The sequence below is a fragment of the Trachypithecus francoisi genome, unplaced genomic scaffold (genome assembly GCF_009764315.1).
Source record: "Trachypithecus francoisi isolate TF-2019V2 unplaced genomic scaffold, Tfra_2.0 Lachesis_group17, whole genome shotgun sequence".
NCBI classification, from domain to species: domain Eukaryota; kingdom Metazoa; phylum Chordata; class Mammalia; order Primates; family Cercopithecidae; genus Trachypithecus; species Trachypithecus francoisi.
The window spans coordinates 43,127,608-43,148,971 of NW_022681462.1; the positions used below are offsets into that span (position 1 = coordinate 43,127,608).

The 21,364-nt window shown below is 44.8% G+C and overlaps 1 protein-coding gene across 1 annotated transcript in view; it reads right to left on the reverse strand.

The window, feature by feature from the left end:
• Window positions 1-21,364, reverse strand: part of LOC117062215 (acyl-coenzyme A oxidase-like protein) — a 389,661-nt gene that overhangs the window by 316,004 nt on the left and 52,293 nt on the right. The window contains exons 3-5 of the mRNA XM_033175478.1: window positions 11,713-11,789; window positions 2,504-2,590; window positions 2,061-2,156 (exon numbers count right to left, since the gene is read on the reverse strand). Of these exons, the coding sequence (XP_033031369.1) occupies window positions 2,061-2,156; window positions 2,504-2,590; window positions 11,713-11,789 (260 nt within the window). The remainder of the gene's footprint in view (window positions 1-2,060; window positions 2,157-2,503; window positions 2,591-11,712; window positions 11,790-21,364) is intronic.

Consider the following 21,364-nt stretch of genomic DNA (forward strand, 5'->3'; position numbering starts at 1 on the left):
AATCCATTCCTGCTATGTCAGTTCTCGGTGGTATGAGTTTATGACGGGATTGTTCTCTCTCCCAGCCCCACGGGAGACAGTGTTCACCAGAGGCCCCTCGTCATTATGATTGCAACTTTGCAGGTCCCCTGTCAGACAGTGGCAGCTGCTGAGGCACGCCAGGTAGCTAAGTCATTTATGCTGTTTGGGGAAAATGGGACCAACACAGGAAATTATTTTTGTAAAAAAGTAATAACTGTAAGAAGAAACAAGTAAATAAAAGCTGTGGGTGTTTTCCTCCATCAATGACAGCAAGGTGACCTCAATACCATGGCTTCGGGAGAGGAAAAAAATCGGCCAGCCAAAAGCCCGAGGACGTTAGGTCAGCATGCCACCACTGGCAGAAAAGCCAAGCTACTGAGGGCAGTCCCACCTGAACCTAACTCACCATTAACTGCATAGCCAGTCAGCTGCTTAACCTCCATGAGCCTCCATTTCCCCATCTGTAAAGTAGGGACAATAATGCGTTTTTATAAGATCACAGAACATTTGAAATGATGTTACAAGTAGACTGCTTAGCCTGGTACATGGCACATCCATGCTCAGTTTACAGGACCAGTTTAATGTTGCGTTTCTGGAACTGTTGCTGGGAGGAAACACAGAATAACTACACAGAGGGAGTTTGATACAGAGCATGGCACTTCGCGAGTGGTCATTATAGGGTAGTGCTTATTCTTGTTCTTACTATGATCTTGGACATCACTGGCTGCTGGAGAGAACTAACATTGCGGCAGAAGGAAAAGCAGGGCATCCTCCAATATACCCCACCCCTGCATCTGTCATTCCAGACGCTAGCCACCTCTAACCAGCATTCCTAGGTCAGGAGGAAAAGCAGGGCATCCTCCAATATACCCCACCCCTGCATGTGTCATTCTAGACGCTGGCCACCTCTAACCAGCATTCCTAGGTCAGGAGGAAAAGCAGGGCATCCTCCAATATACCCCACCCCTGCATCTGTCATTCTAGACGCTGGCCACCTCTAACCAGCATTCCTGGGTCAGGAAACCCGCTAACAAAAATCCACACGCTCAAGGACAAACTGCAAAAATAAAGAATAGACGAAGCGGAGCAGCCACACGGCCAGGCAGCACCCGCAGCCACACTCGGGCATGTGCTTGCACACACCGACTGACACAGCTTCATTTCTAGAAAGAACCTCAACATTTGTTTATCCCTTTGTAGTTCTTAGGAACACCCAATATCAAGCAAGAAACTATAAAGGAGAGTGAGATAAGCACACAGCCACTTTCTTTTTTGGTGGGAAGCAGGGGCAGGTGTGTGTAGGAGTTAAAGAGATGGGAATGAGGGTTACAAAGCAGCGTCCCCAGGGTATGTTGTGACCCACTGTGGACAGAGCTAGCAATGTAGAGAGATTTAGCCAACATCTTTTTAATTAGCAAGAAGGGAATGGAAAGGAAGAAAAACAGAGAAGAAAAAGAAAGGAAAAGGAAGAGAAAGAATGAAAAGGAAAAACCTCAGCATTGACCACACATAGTAAAAGTAGAAGAGTCAGATTGTTTGGTAACATTCTTGTTTCTGTTGTCATGTAAAATGTCAGTGCAGGTCACGGTGAGGGACAGCACATGACCCCAGTACAGAAGACTCAGCTCCTGATAAGGTGGCCCCAGCACAGTGCTCTCCTGACACAGGGCACAATGGAGAGGACCAACAAAGGCATCTCCTCCAGTCCTTTCCCGCTACTGATAGGAACGAGAACAAAATGGCTTTAGTGTTGTTCTTTTGGAGTTATGACAAGGGATTAAATTCACAAGTACACACAAAGTGCTTGCAGCAGTGTTCAGTGTCTCAAAGGCACCATATAAATGTTGGCTGTGTTGGGTTCATGAAGGCTGAGCACATATCCACCTCTATTAAAACACTTAGACATTTGATCTGAATCTCAGCTCCCGGGGCCGGAGAGCACACACAGAGGGTGTGAAGCTGGACACAGAAAGAAGGAGATCTGGTTCTGTCCAGGTTTCCTGCTGCCCTGGACGGCAGGGGAAGGACAGATTCCTCACCTGGGCAGAGAGGTCAAAGGTGGCTTCAGTCTGGATCCCTCTCACATTGCTCCCATGGCCCCTCTTGGTCATTGCAAACATCCCAGTGTATTTCTGCTCCCGGAGTTTACCAGACGTTAGAAGGGAATTAGCTGGTCAGGCAGCTGCTCCAAATGCAGACCCCTTGGGCCATTAAGAATGGTGGTGAGAGAGGGACAGGTGTATTGGAGAAAATTATAAAAATGCAGTCTGATGACAGCGAATGTGAGCTTAACAACATGACAGGCTCAACGCAATATAAAAAAGACAGTCTTGGAATTCTCATTTTCAACAAGATTTTGGCTGACACAAATTTTGTTTTATTTTTCTTCAAACACACACACACACACACACACATGCATATCTATCTACTACAGGTTTTTAAGGCTCTCCATAGAAGACTGATATTGAGGAAAATACCATACCTGGAGTGGCTGAAACCACTTAGTAACATGTTCAGGGCTCCCGAGATTCCTGATAGCACCACCAAATAGCCAATAAATTATTCCACACTGGAAACAAGGACAATACAAACCATCATTAGCAATAGTCAGTAATCTAAAGGCAATTAAATCCATGGCCAAGCTCCAATCAGGGAGCAGCTCTTCAGCCCCCTATGCTTTACCTAAGCCCTGCAAGTAGCCTGCTTCTTTGCGCTTCCTCTTCACTGCCTGGTGAGTTCCAGTTTCTCTCTGCAGACATGGTCATGAGTCACTCAGGACTGACACAGAAAGTCAGTCCTCCATCCTCAGGCCTCCCAGATCCCCCCATCAAATGAATGCTCTGAACGCTCATTCTGCTTTGTCCTCTCAGGATCTAGCTTACGGCCTGATGCAGAAGACATGTAACAAAGTGCGTGTGCAATGACCCTCGATCTGACCCCTGTCTGCGGAGGTGAGTCCTGCCATGAGAAACAGTGTTTCCTTACAGGAAGGTGGATGGAAGAGGCAATGCTGCAAAACGAGCAAGCACGCAGCTTGGGATGAGCGCCCTGGGTTTCCATCCCAGTTCAGCTACCCACCGGCTGCAGGGTCTCGGACAAATGACATAGTAGTCTCAGCTTCCTCATCTGATAAATGAAGGATGTGAGTACCCACTTACTGAGCTACTGAGCTTACAAGCTCATTGACTCTTACAACAACCCTGGAGAGAAAGCATCATCATCTCCATTTTTTTTTTTTTTTTTTTTTTTGAGACGGTGTCTCGCTCTGTCGCCCCGGCTGGAGTGCAGTGGCCAGATCTCAGCTCACTGCAAGCTCCGCCTCCCGGGTTTACGCCATTCTCCTGCCTCAGCCTCCCGAGTAGCTGGGACTACAGGCGCCCGCCACCTCGCCCGGCTAGTTTTTTGTATTTTTTGGTAGAGACGGGGTTTCACCGTGTTAGCCAGGATGGTCTCGATCTCCTGACCTCGTGATCCGCCTGTCTCGGCCTCCCAAAGTGCTGGGATTACAGGCTTAAGCCACCGCGCCCGGCCCCATCATCCCCATTTAACACCAGAAACTGGGATTCACAGAGGGAAAGTGTCTTACCCAACGCCACATCCTCAGAAAGTGGGAAGGGCTGAGGCTGAAACCCAAGCTACCCAGTGCCTTATAGTACTTCATATGGTGGCCATGAGGATTCAGTGAGAGTCAACCACCAAGCCCTTTGCTTGCTCTTTTGTGGGGTTTTGGTTTTTGTTTCTGTTTGTTTTTAAGAGACAGGGTCTCACTCTTTCAGCCAGGCTGGAAGGCAGTGGCATGATCATAGTTCACTGCATTGTCAAACTCTCAGGCTCAAGCAATCCTCCTGCCTCAGCCTCCTGAGTAGCTGGGATTAGGGACTACAGGCACACACTCCCACACCTGGCTAATTTTTTTTATTTTTAGTAGAGATGAGGTCTTGCTATGTTGCCCAGGCTGATCTCAAACTACTGATCTCAAACAATCCTCCCACCTTGGCCTCCTGAAGTGCTGGGATTACAGGCATGAGCCACCATGCCCAGGCTGCCTGGTCTTTTGTAAACCCTGGAAAAATGTCACTGACAAAGAGGAGGAGGAAGAGAAAGAGGATGAGGAGGAGGAGAAGGAGAAGAAACAGGAAGAGGCAGAGTGGCTTGAGCAGGGCCGTTTGGAAGGAGCAGGGTGACTGCAAAGACAGAAGAACTTGAATGTAGGGACATTTGCTGTGTCTGCAGGTCCGAGTTCCTTCCCCCTCCTAGCTATACAACCCCAATTTTCATCTGGGAAGCCCTCCTCCCCTAGAATCTGTCCAAGTGGTTTGTGGGTGATGTTGGCCCCACCCCCAGCTTTAGGATGAGTTGGGAGCCCCAGACTGGCTGATCTGGCCAAACAATGGCTCTCAGGATGGATTCATGATCTGGGTGGGTCCATTTGGAGTGGAAGCCAGGACACAAGGCTGAGCTATTGTGGAAGAGAGGCCCTCTTTTGTGATGCTATGGAATCTGGAGGGATGGAAGCCTGGGGCCGTATAGCCATGAGCTGGGGAATGAAGCCAAAGTACGAGGACCAGGTTGGGGGAAGGAGGCAGAGTTGAGAGATGGGAGAGACTAGGTCATGCACACCCAGACCTGAAGCCTGGTACACCCTGGACTCCTGAATTACAGCAGCCAATATGTGCCTTTTTTGCTTAGGCAAGGTTAGTGTGGACTTTTTTCCTGGGGTCACTGCATCTGGATGAGCTCTCTGTTCATACCCCATGTGTATGAACAACCCGGTATTAATTTTGTGAAACGGCACTGGATCAACTCTTAGCAGCTCAGACCAGTTAACACGTTCTGGCATCAGGACAGATGAATTTCACTAATCACATCTGACATGTGAAGTGCTTTTCATTTGGAGAATCATAAAATATCCTGGGAAGATGATTCACACCCTGATGACTCAGCTCACTTCTCTACAGAATCATCGCGGGCACTGCAAATTGCATTACTAATTCCAACATGGGAAATGGAAGCAACCCAAATGGTACATGTTTTTTCCCTAAATCATCTTGGGAGTTAAGTTTAAAAAAATATTTTTCTAAAACTAAAACAAGTTAGGTTTTCCACCTCTAAATCTCTTTGGCTGGTGCCTAATGCACTCTTGACAATATATTCCTCTTCTAGGTTTTAAATCCTTTCCTCCTCTTTAGGAAGAGGCAAAAAAAACTAGAGCATTTTATCCACATTTTGAAAGCCCCATTCACTAACTGTCTTAGCAGGCACCCTGGGCTGTGGAAGTGAACCTGTAAGTTTGCAGGAAACGGCAGCAGTTGACAGAGGCAGTGTCTGCGTGACCTCAATCCACACAGTCAGGTGAAGAGTGGGGTTCATTTCCCACAAAAGTCACATTCTCTGAATGGCAGCTAATCCAACCAAGCTGGGCCAAATGCAGGTGGAGCTCCTGGGGACTGGAAGTGGAGGGCTCCCTGGCCCGACATGCTTTCAGCAGCTGCCTTCTGGGAGGGGCATGGGCCCCAGCCCACAGGCCAGGAAGGAGGCAGACAGGGAAGCAGGGAAGTAGAGAGATTCAGGGTAGATTCTGGAGATGGAGTTGATGGGATGGATTTAGGAGGAGAAATAAAGAGAGGACTCCGGGAGACACCTGAGTCTGTGGCCTGAGTTTCCAGGAGGATGGAGACCCATTGATTGCAGTGGAGCAGCTTGGAGGAGGGGCTGAGAGGAGCCAGAAGGAGGGTATGGACTCCTTAAAACAGAAATGCTGAGGCTGATGGGAGGTAGGCATCAACCCATCACGTGGGAGTGTCGCAGTGTCCTCCGAGAGGACACTGTGGCACTCCTGTCAGACTACCCAGCGTCCTGCCCCTGGCAGACCTCAGGGAACAGGACACAGAGAGGATCATTTGCTCTGAGACAGACTCCAAAAAGCAGTGGTAAGAGGGAAAAAGTAGAGTTGGCTGGGGGACACCTAATGAAAACTCGAACTTCAAACATGCACCCACCTTGTTTGAGAAAGCCTCCTCTCTCTTTTCTCACTTATCAGGAGAAGAAAAGGGACAGCTATAACCTCGAGCACATGAGGTAATGATCACAACATGCCCAATGAGGGCCCGCAGCAGCCTCCAGAGGCCACAGTGTGAGACAGCTGAGGGGTGGGAGGTGCAGCCAGGACAGGTCACAGGGGCTAAAGGATGGGGCTATGGCAGGGCTTCTTAGCTTCTAAATAAAGACTAAAAGGAGACATCCTGAAGTGGAAGGGAAATCTGGTGTGTTACAGCTGAGAAGGCAGGCTGGTATCACTTCAGCCCACCAATGAAGCCAGTACCTGGAAGACTGTGGAGTTGGGCCCCCAGCCATGTCCCAGGAGGTTACAGTCCCCACCACTTATGGAGGCTCCTGCTACCTACCAGGCTTGGCACGGAGATCCCTGCAGGCATTACTGATTTAAATCTACACACAGCCTGTGAATGGGCATTAGCAATGCCATCTTTACAGAAGAGAAAGCTAAGGTACATATGTACAAAGGAACATGCCAAAAGTGTGGCTGGGAAGTCCTAGAAGCAGAATGTGCAACTGTGCTGTTCTGAGTGTGCCCCTGCCCCAATGGACCAGTGAGGTCTGTCCCATGGGCAGGAAGCCTACTGGCTTCCTGGCTGCAATAGGCCAGCCTGTTCCTATACAACAGCCCAACAAGGGTCTCCTAAAGAGACTTCAAGTGTATTCAGAATTTCCTAATTCCAAGAGCAAATTTCCACAAATGGAAAACTGGAAGTGTTTTTTGAGACAATGGGGACTCCAGAAATGGACTGAATTTTGTCCTCGCAAAAGTAATATGTTGAAGCCCTACCCTCTGTGTGATGGTATTTGGAGATGGAAACTTTGGGCAATGAATGATCAAGGTTAGATGAGCTCATGAGGGTAGGACTCCCATAATGGGATTGGTGCCCTTACAGAAGATGAAAAAAGAGTAGCACCTCTCTCCACCAATGAGGACACAATAAGAAGGTGGCTGTCTGCAAGCCTAGGAAAGGAGCCCTCACCAGAACCTGACCATGCTGGCACCATGATCTTAGACTTTACAGCCTCCAGAAAGGTGGGAGAATAAATTTCTGCTGCTTAACTCATCCAGCCCATGGTATTTTGTTATAGCAGTCCAAGCAGGCTAAGACAGATAATAGGATGGTTCAAATAAGGGAAAACAGAACAGCCATGGAGAAGCAGAAAAGGAAGCATGTCTCATTTCTTTCAGCTTTAGTTAGAATCCTTCCAGATTGCACCCATGTTTTTGGCAGGAAACTTGGGCTGGCTCACAAGCTAGAGTGGGGATTCAAAGCACCAATAAAGACAATCTTTTTCCCTGGCATTTTGTTAGTGTGCCCACCCCTTTTGCTGTGAGCCACTCTCAGAGCCAGCCCACAGTCCTGCCAGTACTTGGCTGTGTGAGTACAAATGAGTTTGTCCAAGGTGCTCAGGGAAATGCAAAGCCACTGGATAAACAGACCTGGAGAGAGAGAGAAAAGGGACTTGAACATGAGGGCACAGCTGATGTTGATGAATTGATGCTGACGCCCCTTCCTCAGGTTGACAGCCAGCGCCTGTGAAAGGCAGGGACCACCAGTGGCTCTTGAGCTGGTAGGGGGATCTGGGGAACCCCCGACTGATCCAGAGCTCACAGGAACTGTTCCCAGCACACCACATGCCCTCCTGGCATCTCCTCTACCACCAATAGAAAAGACAGCCATGGTCCTCCTGGTCAGGACTTGGGGGCTGTGCAATCTATAGGTTCCTCTAATTGTCTCGGATTTCCAAGTTCCAGGAAAAAAAAAAAATCTCCCACAATTACTGATGTGTGGGACAGCATACTTAATAATAATTTTTAATTGTCATTTTTATTTGTGGTAAAATATACATAGCATAAAGTTTGCCATTTTAGCCACTTTCAAGCATACAATTCAGTGGCATGAAGTACAGTCACAATGTTGTACAACCATCACCACTATTTCCAAAACTTTTTCATCATCCCAAACAAAAACTCTGTACATTAAGCAGTAACTCCCATTCTCCCCTCCCTCCAACCTCTCGTTACCTCTAACCTACATTCTGTCTTCCCGGATTTGTCTATTCTAGACATTTTATATAAGCAGACTCACATAATATTTGTCCTTTTATGTCTGGCTTATTTCACTTAATAATTTCAAGGTTCATCCACATTGTGGCATGTGTCGGAACTTCATTCTTTTTTATGGCTGAACAATATTCCATTGTGTGTATATACCACATTTTGTTTACCCACTCCGCTGTTGATGGAAATGTGGCTTGTTTCCAGCTTTTAGCTATTGTGAATGAACACTGGCACGCAAGTATCTGTTTCAGTCCCTACTTTCAATTATTTGGGGTATATATCCAGTTAGTGGAATGCTGGGCTGTATGGTAATTTTTATGTCCTACTTTTTGAGAAAGAACCATATTGTTTTGACTTTATATATTTATTTAATACTCAAGTATTGACACCTATTATGTTCCAAGAATGAAAGGGTTATAGTTTTCAAGGAGTTTTCCCTCTCTTTGTAGTGAGAGACATCAAATAATTCCATGAGTAAATACACAGATCCAAAACGGGTACACATTATGGCAGAAAACTATAAGAAGCAAAGACAAGTGACAGTGACTGGATGGGACTCAAGTTCAAGGCTTGAGAGGGGCATCCCTCCGGGAAGGACACATTAGCTGGGACATGAAGAATAAATAGGTGTCAGCCAGGAGAAGGAGGGGAAAGACCAAGCTAGGGCTGGGAGCAAGTGGTCCAAAGGTGGGTAAAAGGAACCAGAAAAAGGGGAGAGTGGAACAGACGTGACCAGGGCCACACCTGCAAGGACCCATGGGCAACATCAAGGATTAGAGGATGTTTCTAAAGCATAATGGGAGGGAAGAGGTTTTAAGCAGGAGAATGGAGTGATCAGAGAAGTATTTCTTATTTTTTTGAGATGGAGTCTGGCTCTGTCACCCAGGCTGGGGTGCAGTGGCGCAATCTCGGTTCACTGCAAGCTCTGCCTCCCAGATCCATGTCATTCTCCTGCCTCAGCCTCCCAAGTAGCTGGGAGTACAGGCGCCCACCACCACGCCTGGCTAATTCTCTGTATTTTTAGTGGGGTCGAGGTTTCACCATGTTAGCCAGGATGGTCTCGATCTCCTGACCTCGTGATCCACCAACCTCGGCCTCCCAAAGTGCTAGGATTACAGGTGTGAGCCACCGCACCCGGCCTCAGAGAAGTATTTCAAAGGACTTTTTAAGTCCTTGCCAGTTTCCTTCTAGGATACTCAGGAGTTTTCAAAATTTTTATTATGGAAATATTCAAACAAAAGAGAAGCATCTAATGAATTCAAGGATGGCCAGCTCACGGTCCATTTTCCTTCATCTCCCTCCCTCCGCCACCCCCATGTACTTTCCCTTCCTATACCCCAGGTTATCTTGACGTTTATCCCTGACATCATATATCATGTCTTCCCTGAATATTTCCAATATATATGTAAAAGATTCAGATTCTTTTTTAAAACATAGCCCTAAAACCATTATCCCACCTAAAAATATAATGATCATTCTCTAATATCGTCAAATGTCCAATGCTCAGGTTTCCCCAACTGACACATAATTCTTCATTACAAATAGTTTGTTGTTTGAACCAGGATGTCAATAAGACGCACGCACACTGCAATTGGTTAAAATGCTTCTTAAGTCTGCCTTATGCCACAGGCTGCCCCTTCCCTCATTCATTCAGCCGATCCCTGTGAAACTCCATGGACTAGGCTCAGTGCAAGACCCTGGAGACCAGAGGAGAGGGCTCCCCACCCAGAGAGCTGCCACCACCTGTGGAGCTGTCCTCATGGTCACAATCCATGGAGGCTTGCTGAAGACAAAGTAGACGGCAGAGTAGGGTGGGGGTGCAATACGGTAAAAGCACAAACTGGGGATCATGAGAGTCTGGACCAGGATCCTCTGGTATTTCTGAGAGGGGATTTATCTATTTATCTGTTGCATCTCAGCTAACTGCTCTCTCTGAAAGCCACAGTCAACCCATCCAAGAGGGAGGAGATCGTGCCTGGCTGAAATCATAGTGAGCCCAGTCTTCCTGGAAAAACCTGATGGTGGACACCCTCATGACAAGATGGCACTCACAGATTTCTTTGTTGTTAATTCCTACCTACCAATAGACAATGTTCACACCAAACGGAAATCACCGCCATATTGGACTCACTGCCAACTGACCTGGCTTCTTGTCTGATCATTCTGTCTTCATGTTTTAGTTGTAATTTCTCCTCTTTGGGGACATCAGGACTGGGTGTTTGGATATGAGGAATTATTCTGAGACCCAGTGGTGTTCAGGGAGGAAAAGGAGGGCCCCATGAAGGACTCTCTGCTGGAAGGCTTGGGCAGCATGAGGGGCTGCAGCAAACACGCCCACCTGAGCTATTCTGTTCGCCTTCCTTGGTTAAGCTGGAACATGCAAGATAATTGTCTTCCCTCAAGACAATAAGATGCCATTTTATAACCATTTGAAAAAAAAAAATGGAGAAGTCTAAGAATTCCAAGTATGGGAGAGGACATGGATCCACAGGATCCGATTACATGCTGTTGATGGGACTGTGAATTGATGCACTAACTTTGGAGAATAGATTAACACTATTCTTCAAAGTTAAGCATTCATTCATCCTGTAACTAGCAATTCCATTCCTAGTTGAATACCTAAGTGAAGATTTTACCCATGTTCAACACCCAGACGTGGACAAGAGTATTCACAGCAGCACTTTTCACATTAGCAAAATCCTGGAAACAACATGAGAAAGTGGCTGAATAAATGCTGTGGTATATTCACACAAAGGAATATTATACAGTGGTCAAAAATGAACAATCTTCCATTACTATGTCATTCCCCAAATGACAAAACTATAGAGATGGAGAAGTGATTAGTGGTTGCCAAAGGACAGGGGTGGAGTGGAGACCAAATGAACTATAAAGGGGTAGCACCTGGAAGTTTCTTTCTGATGATGGAACAGTTCTCTATCTTGATTGTGGTGGTGGTTACATGAATCTACATATAGCATCGAACTGAATAAAACTACACACACACACACACACAATTGAGTGCATGCAAAAACCAGTGAAATCTGAATAGGGTCTATGTCCTATTTAACAGTGCCGTACTAATATTGATTTCCTGATTTTACATCGCATTATGGCTATATAAGATGTCACCATGACTAAAGGGTTCTCATGATCCTATGTACTATTTTTGTAACTTTCTGTGAACATTATTATTTCAAAATAAAAAGGTTTTTATTTTAAAATTTTATGAATACAGGAACACACAATATGAATCAATCTTAGCAATAATATTTAAGTGAAGAAAGAAAATCACAAAGGATTATGATACTGTTTTCATAAAATTAAGACAAAGGAAAATAACCAACTGATGCAAATGTAACAAAACTATACGGAGAAGAAAAGCAAATTAGAAACAAAAACAGGATAGGATATGATGGTTAAAGGGGAAGTCAGGGATGGGTTTTGAGGTATGCCATTTTACCAACACCTGCGCCTCTACATAGACTAAGAGAGCCCACAGGGTTATAGTTTTCATTCCTTGGCATGCAAAGCGAGCATGAGTTCATGAAGGGCAGGTGCCCGGCGCCTCTCACCTTCACTCCTGTGGCCATGTCTGCCATGGAGAGGACTTCTCCTATGACAAGGCTTCGGCTGACAAAATTCTTTTTTTCTCTGCCTGAAAACATGACAGACTCAGTATCAAGGTTTCCTTATGGTTTTCTGACTTGTTAAATTCACAGTTTTTATAACAAATGCATGTTACTTTTATAATTAAAAAAACACAATAAAAGTAATTTTATTTTATTTTATTTTATTTTTTTTTTTTTTTTTTTTTGAGACGGAGTCTCGCTCTGTCCCCCAGGCTGGAGTGCAGTGGCCGGATCTCAGCTCACTGCAAGCTCCGCCTCCCGGGTTCACGCGATTCTCCTGCCTCAGCCTCCCGGAGTAGCTGGGACTACAGGCGCCCGCTACCTCGCCCGGCTAGTTTTTTTTTTTTTTTGTATTTTTTTAGTAGAGACGGGGTTTCACCGTGTTAGCCAGGATGGTCTCGATCTCCTGACCTCGTGATCCGCCCGTCTCGGCCTCCCAAAGTGCTGGGATTACAGGCTTGAGCCACCGCGCCCGGCCAGCAATTTTAAAATTAAGAAACAATTCCATCATTCTACTAAAGTAAACATTTTCATCTTTTCTTTTTTTTTAATGTGGCTTTCTGGTCTCTTAATGTTAAAGGCTCTTCTTACACAATAGTCAACTGCATCCACATGGAGGCCAGCCTGGGACCCTGCAACCGACTCGCCTCGTGCCTTGCTTTGCCTTCTCCAGGTTTGTCCCTCCCAGCTCCTGGTGTTCCCTTTACAGGTCGGCACCCCCACGGATCTGCCCAGCTCCTTCAATGTGTGCCACAGCCTGCAGTCTCTCTGCATTGACGCCCCAACCAACAGAGAATGTCTGGGTGGAGCTCTGTTGACAATCTTTTGTTGTTTTGTTTGTTTTGTAGAGACAGGGTCTCGCTATGTTGCCCAGGCTGTACATGAACTTCTGTGCTCAAACGATCATCGTGACTCGGCCCTCCAAGAAACTGGGACTACAGGCATGCGCCACGGCACCCAGCTTCAGTGACAATCTTGATGTGAGAGTGGAGGATTGGGAAGTCTGGGAGCATTCTGGACGCAGGAAAAGCAGTGTGTTTACTCTGTAACTATAGACCATCTCAGGGCTTTGATGATTTAAAAATCATGGGATCCCAATCCCCTCTCCTCACTCACTGTACACAACAGCAACAAATCACAAGGCTATACGAACACACTCTTCTCCACCAGGGATAAATGAGGCATGTCAGAAACACTGTACAGGTTTCATTTTAAAAATTCAGAGGCAGTCAGCATTTCCTTAGAAGGTGGTGGGCCCTTGAGTGGGCAAAGTGCAGCTGTCCGTTGTTGAAATCAGTGCTAGTTGTCCTTGCTTGCCAGTCTCTTCTGAGATAAAACCAAAAACAGGTGCTTGTTACCCATGTGTGTATGCGTATGTACGTGTGTGTGTGTGTGCACGTGTCCATGTATGCATGTCTATATGTGTGTGTGCATCTGTATGCACATGTGTGTGTATGTGTGTGTATACACTGCTCTACCAGCAGCAGGATAACTAACCTTCCTTGAATGACTCAGTTTCCACATTGGCTAAAGCTCTCACCCCAAACACACTCTAGATTTTTCCCTCTCATAGGTTTTTACAATGTTTCTCTCAAGCATTATTTGATCAGACAGCAGGCTGTGTATGTGTGTGTGCGAGTGTGAGTGTGTGTGTATACACTGCTCTACCAGTAGTAGGATGATAGCTAACCTTCCTTGAATGACTCTCAGTTTCCACACTGGCTAAAGCTCTCACCCCAAACACACTCTAGATTTTCCCCTCCCATAGATTTTTACAATGTTTCTCTCAATCATTATTAATTTGCTCCAACAGCGGGCTGTCAAGATTTATTACTCTTATCATGGCTTCAACCCAATGCATCTTGTATTGATTATTTCCTAAAATATCTCCAGGCTTGAGTATATAAACCACTGCTAGACTCGAGCTTCAGTTCACACTGCTGAAGTTACTACCAACAAATAATAAAAGACAACTAAAGCAGACATTTGCAGACTTTTTTAGAGGGCCCAAGTGTCCTTTGTTGCAAAGATCCTCACAACATTCCTACACAGGAGGCTAACAGGACAGGAAAGACTGACCCCATGTAACAGACAGGAAATCTCAGGCTCAGGGAGGTCAAATGACCTGTCCCACGAGAGTCACCTGGTAAGTGGAGAGCAGTATCCTGTATCAGAATCTGAAGCTTCAGGTTTCTCATCTGGACGTCTTGCCACCGACCCTCCCTGCTCCTCATTATTAAGCCGGAGGAAGTCTTGGGACTCTGAGTGACCCAGCCTTCCTCATCGGTCCACCCCTATTTTTCACCACCAGCCTTGTTCCCAGAAAGCACCTGTCATCAACCTGTCTTGGGCCCCCAGTTCATCTTCCTGAGAGTCACCCTCTCTGGAATCATCACAACAAACCCTTCCTTGTCACCAGCTCTGTTTTAGCCAAACTGAAATCATCAGGAGTAAGCACAGCCCCCCGAATTTCCAACTATTCATAGCTTTCTTCATATTTCATTCTCTTCACACACACTGTCAATGCAGGAGTATGACTTTGCCCTTAATGGTATCCAACTGCAGTCACTTTCACTCACCAGTTTGAAATAAATTGCAAGGACATTCACTGAAGAATCAACTCAAAATTTAGCCATCCTAGAGCATTATAAATTGTCTTGACAATTACTTCCCTTCTCTTGTCTCTGCAGGAGATAGTGATCTTTGCTATTAGATCTGATGGGAAATGTCAATAGGAGTTTGCCATTAATTCTCTGATGTTGATTTAAGCATATATTTGTACTCATCCATCTCCAGATGCCAAACCAAAGTTCCAGAACTGAGAACAGGCTTAATAAGAATGACTGCCTTACTGGCATACATTTTAACATCTTCTTCACACATAAATTCCCTATTTTCTTCAACTCTTATTTTATTCCTGATTAATTGTTCTTAATTAAAGAATGTCTAATATTGACAAGTTTCACCTCTCATTGAAATGGCAGCACTAACTGAATGGTCTATGATGATAATGATCAATCAACAATTATGTGCTTTTCTACATTCATCTTTGCAGCAATTCTACTGTATCAATAGCTGCCTTCATTTATACTTAATATATTCAAACCAAATTCAATCTTCATAGTAGCATGTAAGTTTTTAGTGATTTTAAATAATAATCCCATAAATGTATGAATACCATACCCAAGCTTACAGTTTATCCTAAATTACAGCCCATGCTATTCACATGTATACTTAATAAATTCAGCCTCAGAGGAAGATAGCTTTTCTTAAAATACTCCCTTTGCTTTGCAGAGCACTTGATGTAACAGATCATTGTCATGTAATAATCTGCTATAAACTCTGAAAAAAATGTATGTTTTTCTATTTTTACATCTGAGCTGTCTTTCCTCTGATGTTAGCCCACACGGCCTCCTTTGCCAGCTCTAAGCAAGACTCTCAGCTCCTGGGCTAACCAGCCCTGGCCTTCCCTCCAAAAGACCCCATGTCTGGCCACTTCTTTTTTTTTTTTTTTTGTATTTATTTTTTTGAGATGGAGTCTCATTCTGTCACCCAGGATGGAATGCGGTGGTGCGATCTTGGCTCACTGCAACCTCGGCCTCCCAGGGTCAAGCGATTCTCCTACCTCCGCTTCCCAAGTAGCTGGGATTACAGGTGCATGCCACCACACCTGGCTAATTTGTTTGTATTTTTAGTAGACATGGTGTTTCACCATGCTGGCCAGTCTGGTGTCGAATTCCTGACCTCATGATCTGCCCACCTCCACCTCCCAAAGTGCTGGGATTACAGGCATGAACCACTGCACCTGGCCAAGTCTGGCCACTTTTTACATCTCTTCAACACACTCTTGTGCCCTGGACTATAGTAACAGCCTCTTGACTGGCCTCCTGTGTCCACCCTGCCCCAAACATCAGCCACTATGAGCTTTTCATTATCAGTTATTATTAAGGTAAAATTTACAGCCAGTGAAATGCACAGAGCCTAAGCACATGAGTTATGTTCATTTATCTACCTGTGTAACCATCACATCAATCAAGAGCACAGGGCATTCCCTTCCCCCAGCAGGCATCACCATGCCCCTCTGCAGTTAGTACCCACCTTCACAGGCAACCACTGTTCTCTTTTCTTTGTTTCTTAGAGATGGAGTCTTACTTCATAGCTCAGGCTGGAGTACAGTGGTGTGATTGTAGCTCACTGTAGCTTCAAACTCCTGGGCTCAAGGGATCCTCCTGCCTCAGTCTCTTGAGTAGCTGGGATGACAGGTCTGCCATCACAGACAGCTAATTTTTTTTTTTTTTCTGGAGACAAAGGTCTCACTATGTTGCCCAGGATGGTCTTAAACTCCTAGTCTCAAGCAATCCTCCTGCCTCAGCCTCTCAAAGTGCTGGGATTACAGTCATGAGTCACTATCGCCCCCAGCTTCACACTTCTTTTTGTATCACCACCCACTAGTTTGGCTTGTTCTTGAAGTCACACAAGCCGGAAACAGTATATGCTCTTCAGGGTCTGCCTTCTTCCATGCAAAAGAGGTATCTATGTTAAACTAAGGATATCCATAGTTCATAATCTGAGTGGTTTCCATCTATGAATAGTTCATAATTTGTCTAAACGAAACCCTTTAGTGAACATTTGGGTGGCTTCCAGTTTCAGGCTCTTATGAACAAAGTTGACATAAACATTTGTGTACAAATCTTTTGGGACATGTGTCTGTTTCTCTTTTGTAAATCGTTACGAATGCAGCTGCGGGGTTAAAGTGTAGGTTTAGTTTTGTAAGGAATAGCCAAACAGTTTTTGAAAATGGTTGTACGATTTTACACTCCTCCCAACAATGAATGAGAGTTCCAGTTTCTCCACATCCTACCAGCATTGTCAGTCTTGTCCAATTTTAGCTATTCTGGAGGGAGTATAATGTTATCTCACTAGAGTTTAAAGATGTATTTCTCAGATGACTAGAGATACTAGCACATTTTCATATGCTTAACAGCCATTTGTAAGTGTTCATGTCTTTTGCCACATTTTTAAAATTGGACTGTTTGTCTTTTTATCACCAAGTTCTAGGGATTTTTATATAGTATGGGCACAAATCCTTTATATCTGGGCACAAGTTTTTATCAGATAAATGCATTACAGGTTTTTTCCTACTTTGTACATTGCCTTTTTATTCTCTTAATGGTGTCTTTTGATGAACAGCAGTTTTTAATTTTAATGTAGACAGTTCATTAACATATTTTCTTTTACATGTTCAAGTGATTTTTGAGTCTCCTCTAAGAACCCCTGCCTATCCTAATAGGACATTCTCCTCTATTATTCTACAAATGTAGTAATTTTTGAGTCTCTGTTTAGGCGTCTAATGTGTCTCAAATTAGTTTTGTGTGTAGCATGAGGTAGGGATGAAAGTTAACTTTTTTCTTGTACGTTTATGTACTTGTTCCAGCATCGTTTATTGCAAAGACACTGCTTTTCTCATTGAATTGTCTTTGCAACTCAATTGGTCATATATGTATGAGTTTCTTTCAGGACTCACCATTCCATTCCATTGATCTCATTGTCTTTCCTTATGCCAATACCCCATGATCTTGAGCAGCTTTATAATATAAGGGCTGAAGTCATATAGTGAGTCTTCTAACTTTGTCCTTTTTTAGAACTGCTTTAACTCTTCTAGGTCTTTTGCATTTCCATATATGTTTTGAATCAATCTGCAAATGTGGATCAAGGTACTACAACATTTTTAAACTAAGCATCATGTTGTGTTCCTTCTTCCCTCCTCTCTCCCTGCACCATAGCGAACACCTCCAATGACTCCAGTTACCACTGCAAGAAAATCTAACCCTCCGACCATGTCCTCCATGCGTGGCCCTTCTTAATTCTTGCTCGTTCCAGGGGCCACATAGTAGGCCAGCTGCACAGATCCTGGGAGTATTCTGTAACAAAGGCTGTAGCCATGTACTTCTGCTATCTCCAAGGGCCTTTGAATACTCCAGGGAAGTCCAGTGCAGGATTGATGAAAGGTGACATTCCCGCAGCTCCGTCTAAAGATATTTTTCTCTTTTCACGATATTATTGCAGGACCCTGACAGTGTAGGATTTTCCAAATTCTTGCCTCAAATTTAATACCTCTTCCCCCGGCAGCACATGCTTACTACCAAATTCCTACTTACTTTGAAAATGTTTATGATTATTAGTGTAATTACAGAATTGATTGATATTGGTGGCAGGTAATAATGAATGTATCTTATTGACATTACCAGCTTGATATACAAGCTTACTTTTATGCAGCATTCTATATTCATTTTAATGGAAATTAATGGTTGCTTATAATTTTTGGCCCATGAGCAAATATTGTTCCAATTATTCAACATTGTGAGAGGTAAGTATACCACATGACTACTTAAAAACTGGATGGTCAAGCAGTACTACCGCTGAGCGTTCATTCAGCACTTCCTACGTGCCCAAACACTGTCTGGACAACTTAACATGTGTTACGCCATTTCAGCCTCACATCAACCCTTTAAGGTAAGTATTGTTATCATCCACCCTTCACAGAGAAAGAAACTGAGATGCAAAGAATTCAAAAACTAGCCCAAGGCCACAGGGCTCCTCAGTGAAGGAGCCAGTCATGAACCCTGTTCTATCTGACTGCAAAATCAGAAACCCATAACCATTGCACGATGGTGAGAAAATTGTACTATGACTATCCCATATGCCCTTTTAGAAACAATATAAGTATAAATTCATATATGATACATTTTAAAAGACCAGATTGGGATATGTAAGCCTGTTACCAGTTATTTTTGTACAACAGAATTTTGCAGTTGTGTATGTGTCTCCACCTGTCTGTATTTTTAACATTCCTGTAATGAACATGCATTACTTTGGATAATGAGAAATTTTTCAGCATTTTTCCCAGTGATGGTTTGTGCATCTTTGTATAGTGTATATCTGTAACTGACTCATCTATCCAAGCCTCACAGCATCAGTAGAAGGTAGAAAAGCAGACTTGGAAAACTGGTAAGAGCCAAGTTGGCCCCGGTGCCAGGAATCAAAGGAAAAAACACTGCAGTGTTTCAGGTTCAATGTGGCCCAGAAGTCGCGACCCCAACTGGGCATGGCCGCTGCTGCCAACATGAATCCTAACCCTGCCTTCTCTACCTGCATGAAACTCCTGCCTGCTGGCTGGTCCCATTGGGAGTTTCCAATAGTTGAACTCGGCTCACAAGCCCAAGACCAGCTTTGTCTTGTGGCAGGAAGGCAGCCACTGGAAACCACTAATGCTACCCGCATTCTATGCTACCCTATTTGGACAGCCCCAAAATAGGACACCTGCCCCAACTCCTTGAAGCGGTGTGGCTTCTCCCCAGGTGCTATCATGAGGACAGCCTCCCTCAACCCCCCATACACACAGAAGGTCAGTGCTGCGCTCTGTGCAGCCTCCGTGGCCAGTGTCAACCCCAGCTCACCCAGGAGGGCTACCCATGCTGACGGCTCCTCTCTGAGCCACTGTCCTGGATGAATGCACTCTAGCCCCTGGCCCACAAGACAGTGCACACATAGAAGACAGAGATGGTCTCCTACTCATCTTGAGTTACAAGATTCAATTCTCCCATCCCTCTATTCTGTCCCCATCACAACAGAAAGACTGCAGGGTGGAGTTTCACCACACACAGCTGTGGAATTGGGCCAACTGGCTTGAAACCTGCCTCTGCTTCATTTACTATTGAACTTCAGACAAGTTACCTTTTCTACCTACATTTTAGTCCCTGACTTGTAAAATGAGCACCACACTTTATGATTTGCTATGATAATTTAATGGAGTAATGTATGTAAAATGCTTATGAGCCCTCTTACACTTGTCCCTACCTCTATGGCCACTTCTCTCCAGTCTCCTTTCTGGTCCTTCGCACCAGGCTCCACCTTTGGACCCCCCCTTCTCTGTCAACACCCATGCCATGGGGATCCCTCCAGCCTTATGGCTCTAAATTCATCTCTATGCTGATGGCTTCCCCGTACCTTGACCCTACACATTGCAAATATCTTTAGATGATCACATCTAAAGACTAGCTCCAGATTTAACCCAACATCTCTTCTAGGCTTCCCACCCAGTATATGGTGACCTCATCCTTCTAGTTGATTTGCTCAGACCAAATACCAGGGAATCGTGTTTCCTTTCCTATCTCTCACTCCACTTCCATTATCAGTGTCTGTCTACTGCTTGACCTTCAGTAGAATCTCTATTCCTGCCACTTCTCATCACCTTGACTGCAGTCACTCTGGTCCCAGCTAGCACCACCTCTCTCCCTGGTGACTGCTCTCTCCCTGCTGACTGCTCAGCTCCCTGTTTGCAGTCCTGCCTCTCATATAGTATATTCCTAAGCCAGCAGCCCAGAGACCCAGTCAGACAGGTCCTGCTTCACTCAGTCCTTCCAAGGCCTTCCATTTTATCCGGTCTGAAGAAAATCAAATGCCTCATAAGGCCCTTCATACTCCAGAGACTCACCACCTCCCTGGTTGTCACCACCTCTGTCCTCCTCTCTCACTCTGCTCACACCACATGGCACCTGTCACTCCATTAACAAGCCCAGGACACTCCCGCCTTAGGCCCTTCATTACTGCTGTTCCCTCTGCCTGGATGCTGTTCACCGACCTCCAGCTGTCTCGCTCCCCCCCTCTTAGGCATCTGCTCCAATGTTACCTCATCATGAGGCCCCCACCTGTCCCTCCGACTCTTCCGAGCACCTTTACATCTTCACTTAAAAAAATTAACATATACACAACATAAAACTATTTCAACTATTTTTAAGCGTACAATTCTCTGGCACTAAGTACATTCACAGTGTTTTGCAACCATCATCACCATCCATCTCCAGAACTTCTTAATCTTCCCAAACTGAAAATCTGCACCCATTAAACACTAACTCCCATTTGCCCCTTCCCCCAGACCCAGAAAACCATCATTCCACTTCCAATCTCTATGAATTTGACCACTCTAAATACTTCATGTAAGAGCACACCGCATTTATCTTTTTGTGACTGGCTTGTTTCACTCAGCATAGTGTCTTCCAGGTTCACCCATGTTATCATGTGTATTAAAATTCCCTTCCCTTTTAAAGCTGAATAACATCCCATTGTATGTATTACACACGTTTTGCACATTTTGTTACGCCATTCATCTGCCAAATTGACATTTGGGTTGTTTCTACCTTTTGGCTATTGGGAATAATGCCACTATTAACATGGATGTGCAAACAGCTGTCTGAGCCCTTGCTTTCACTTCTTTGGGGTATATACCAAGAAATGGAGTTTCTGGATCGCACTGTAATTCTGTATTTAATTCTTTAAGGAAATGCCATACTGCGTTCCCCAGTGGCTACATCATTTCACATTCCCACATCACCACCAGCAGTGCACATGGGTTCTAATTTCTCCACATCGTCTCCAACACTTGTTCTTTTCTGGTTTTTTTTTGTTTTTTTTTTAAATAGTAACCATCCTAATGGGTGCCAAGTGGTATTTCATTGTGGTTTTGATTTGCATTTCCCTAATGATTAACGATGTTGGGCATCTTTCTATGTGTTTATTGGTCATTTGTATATCTTTG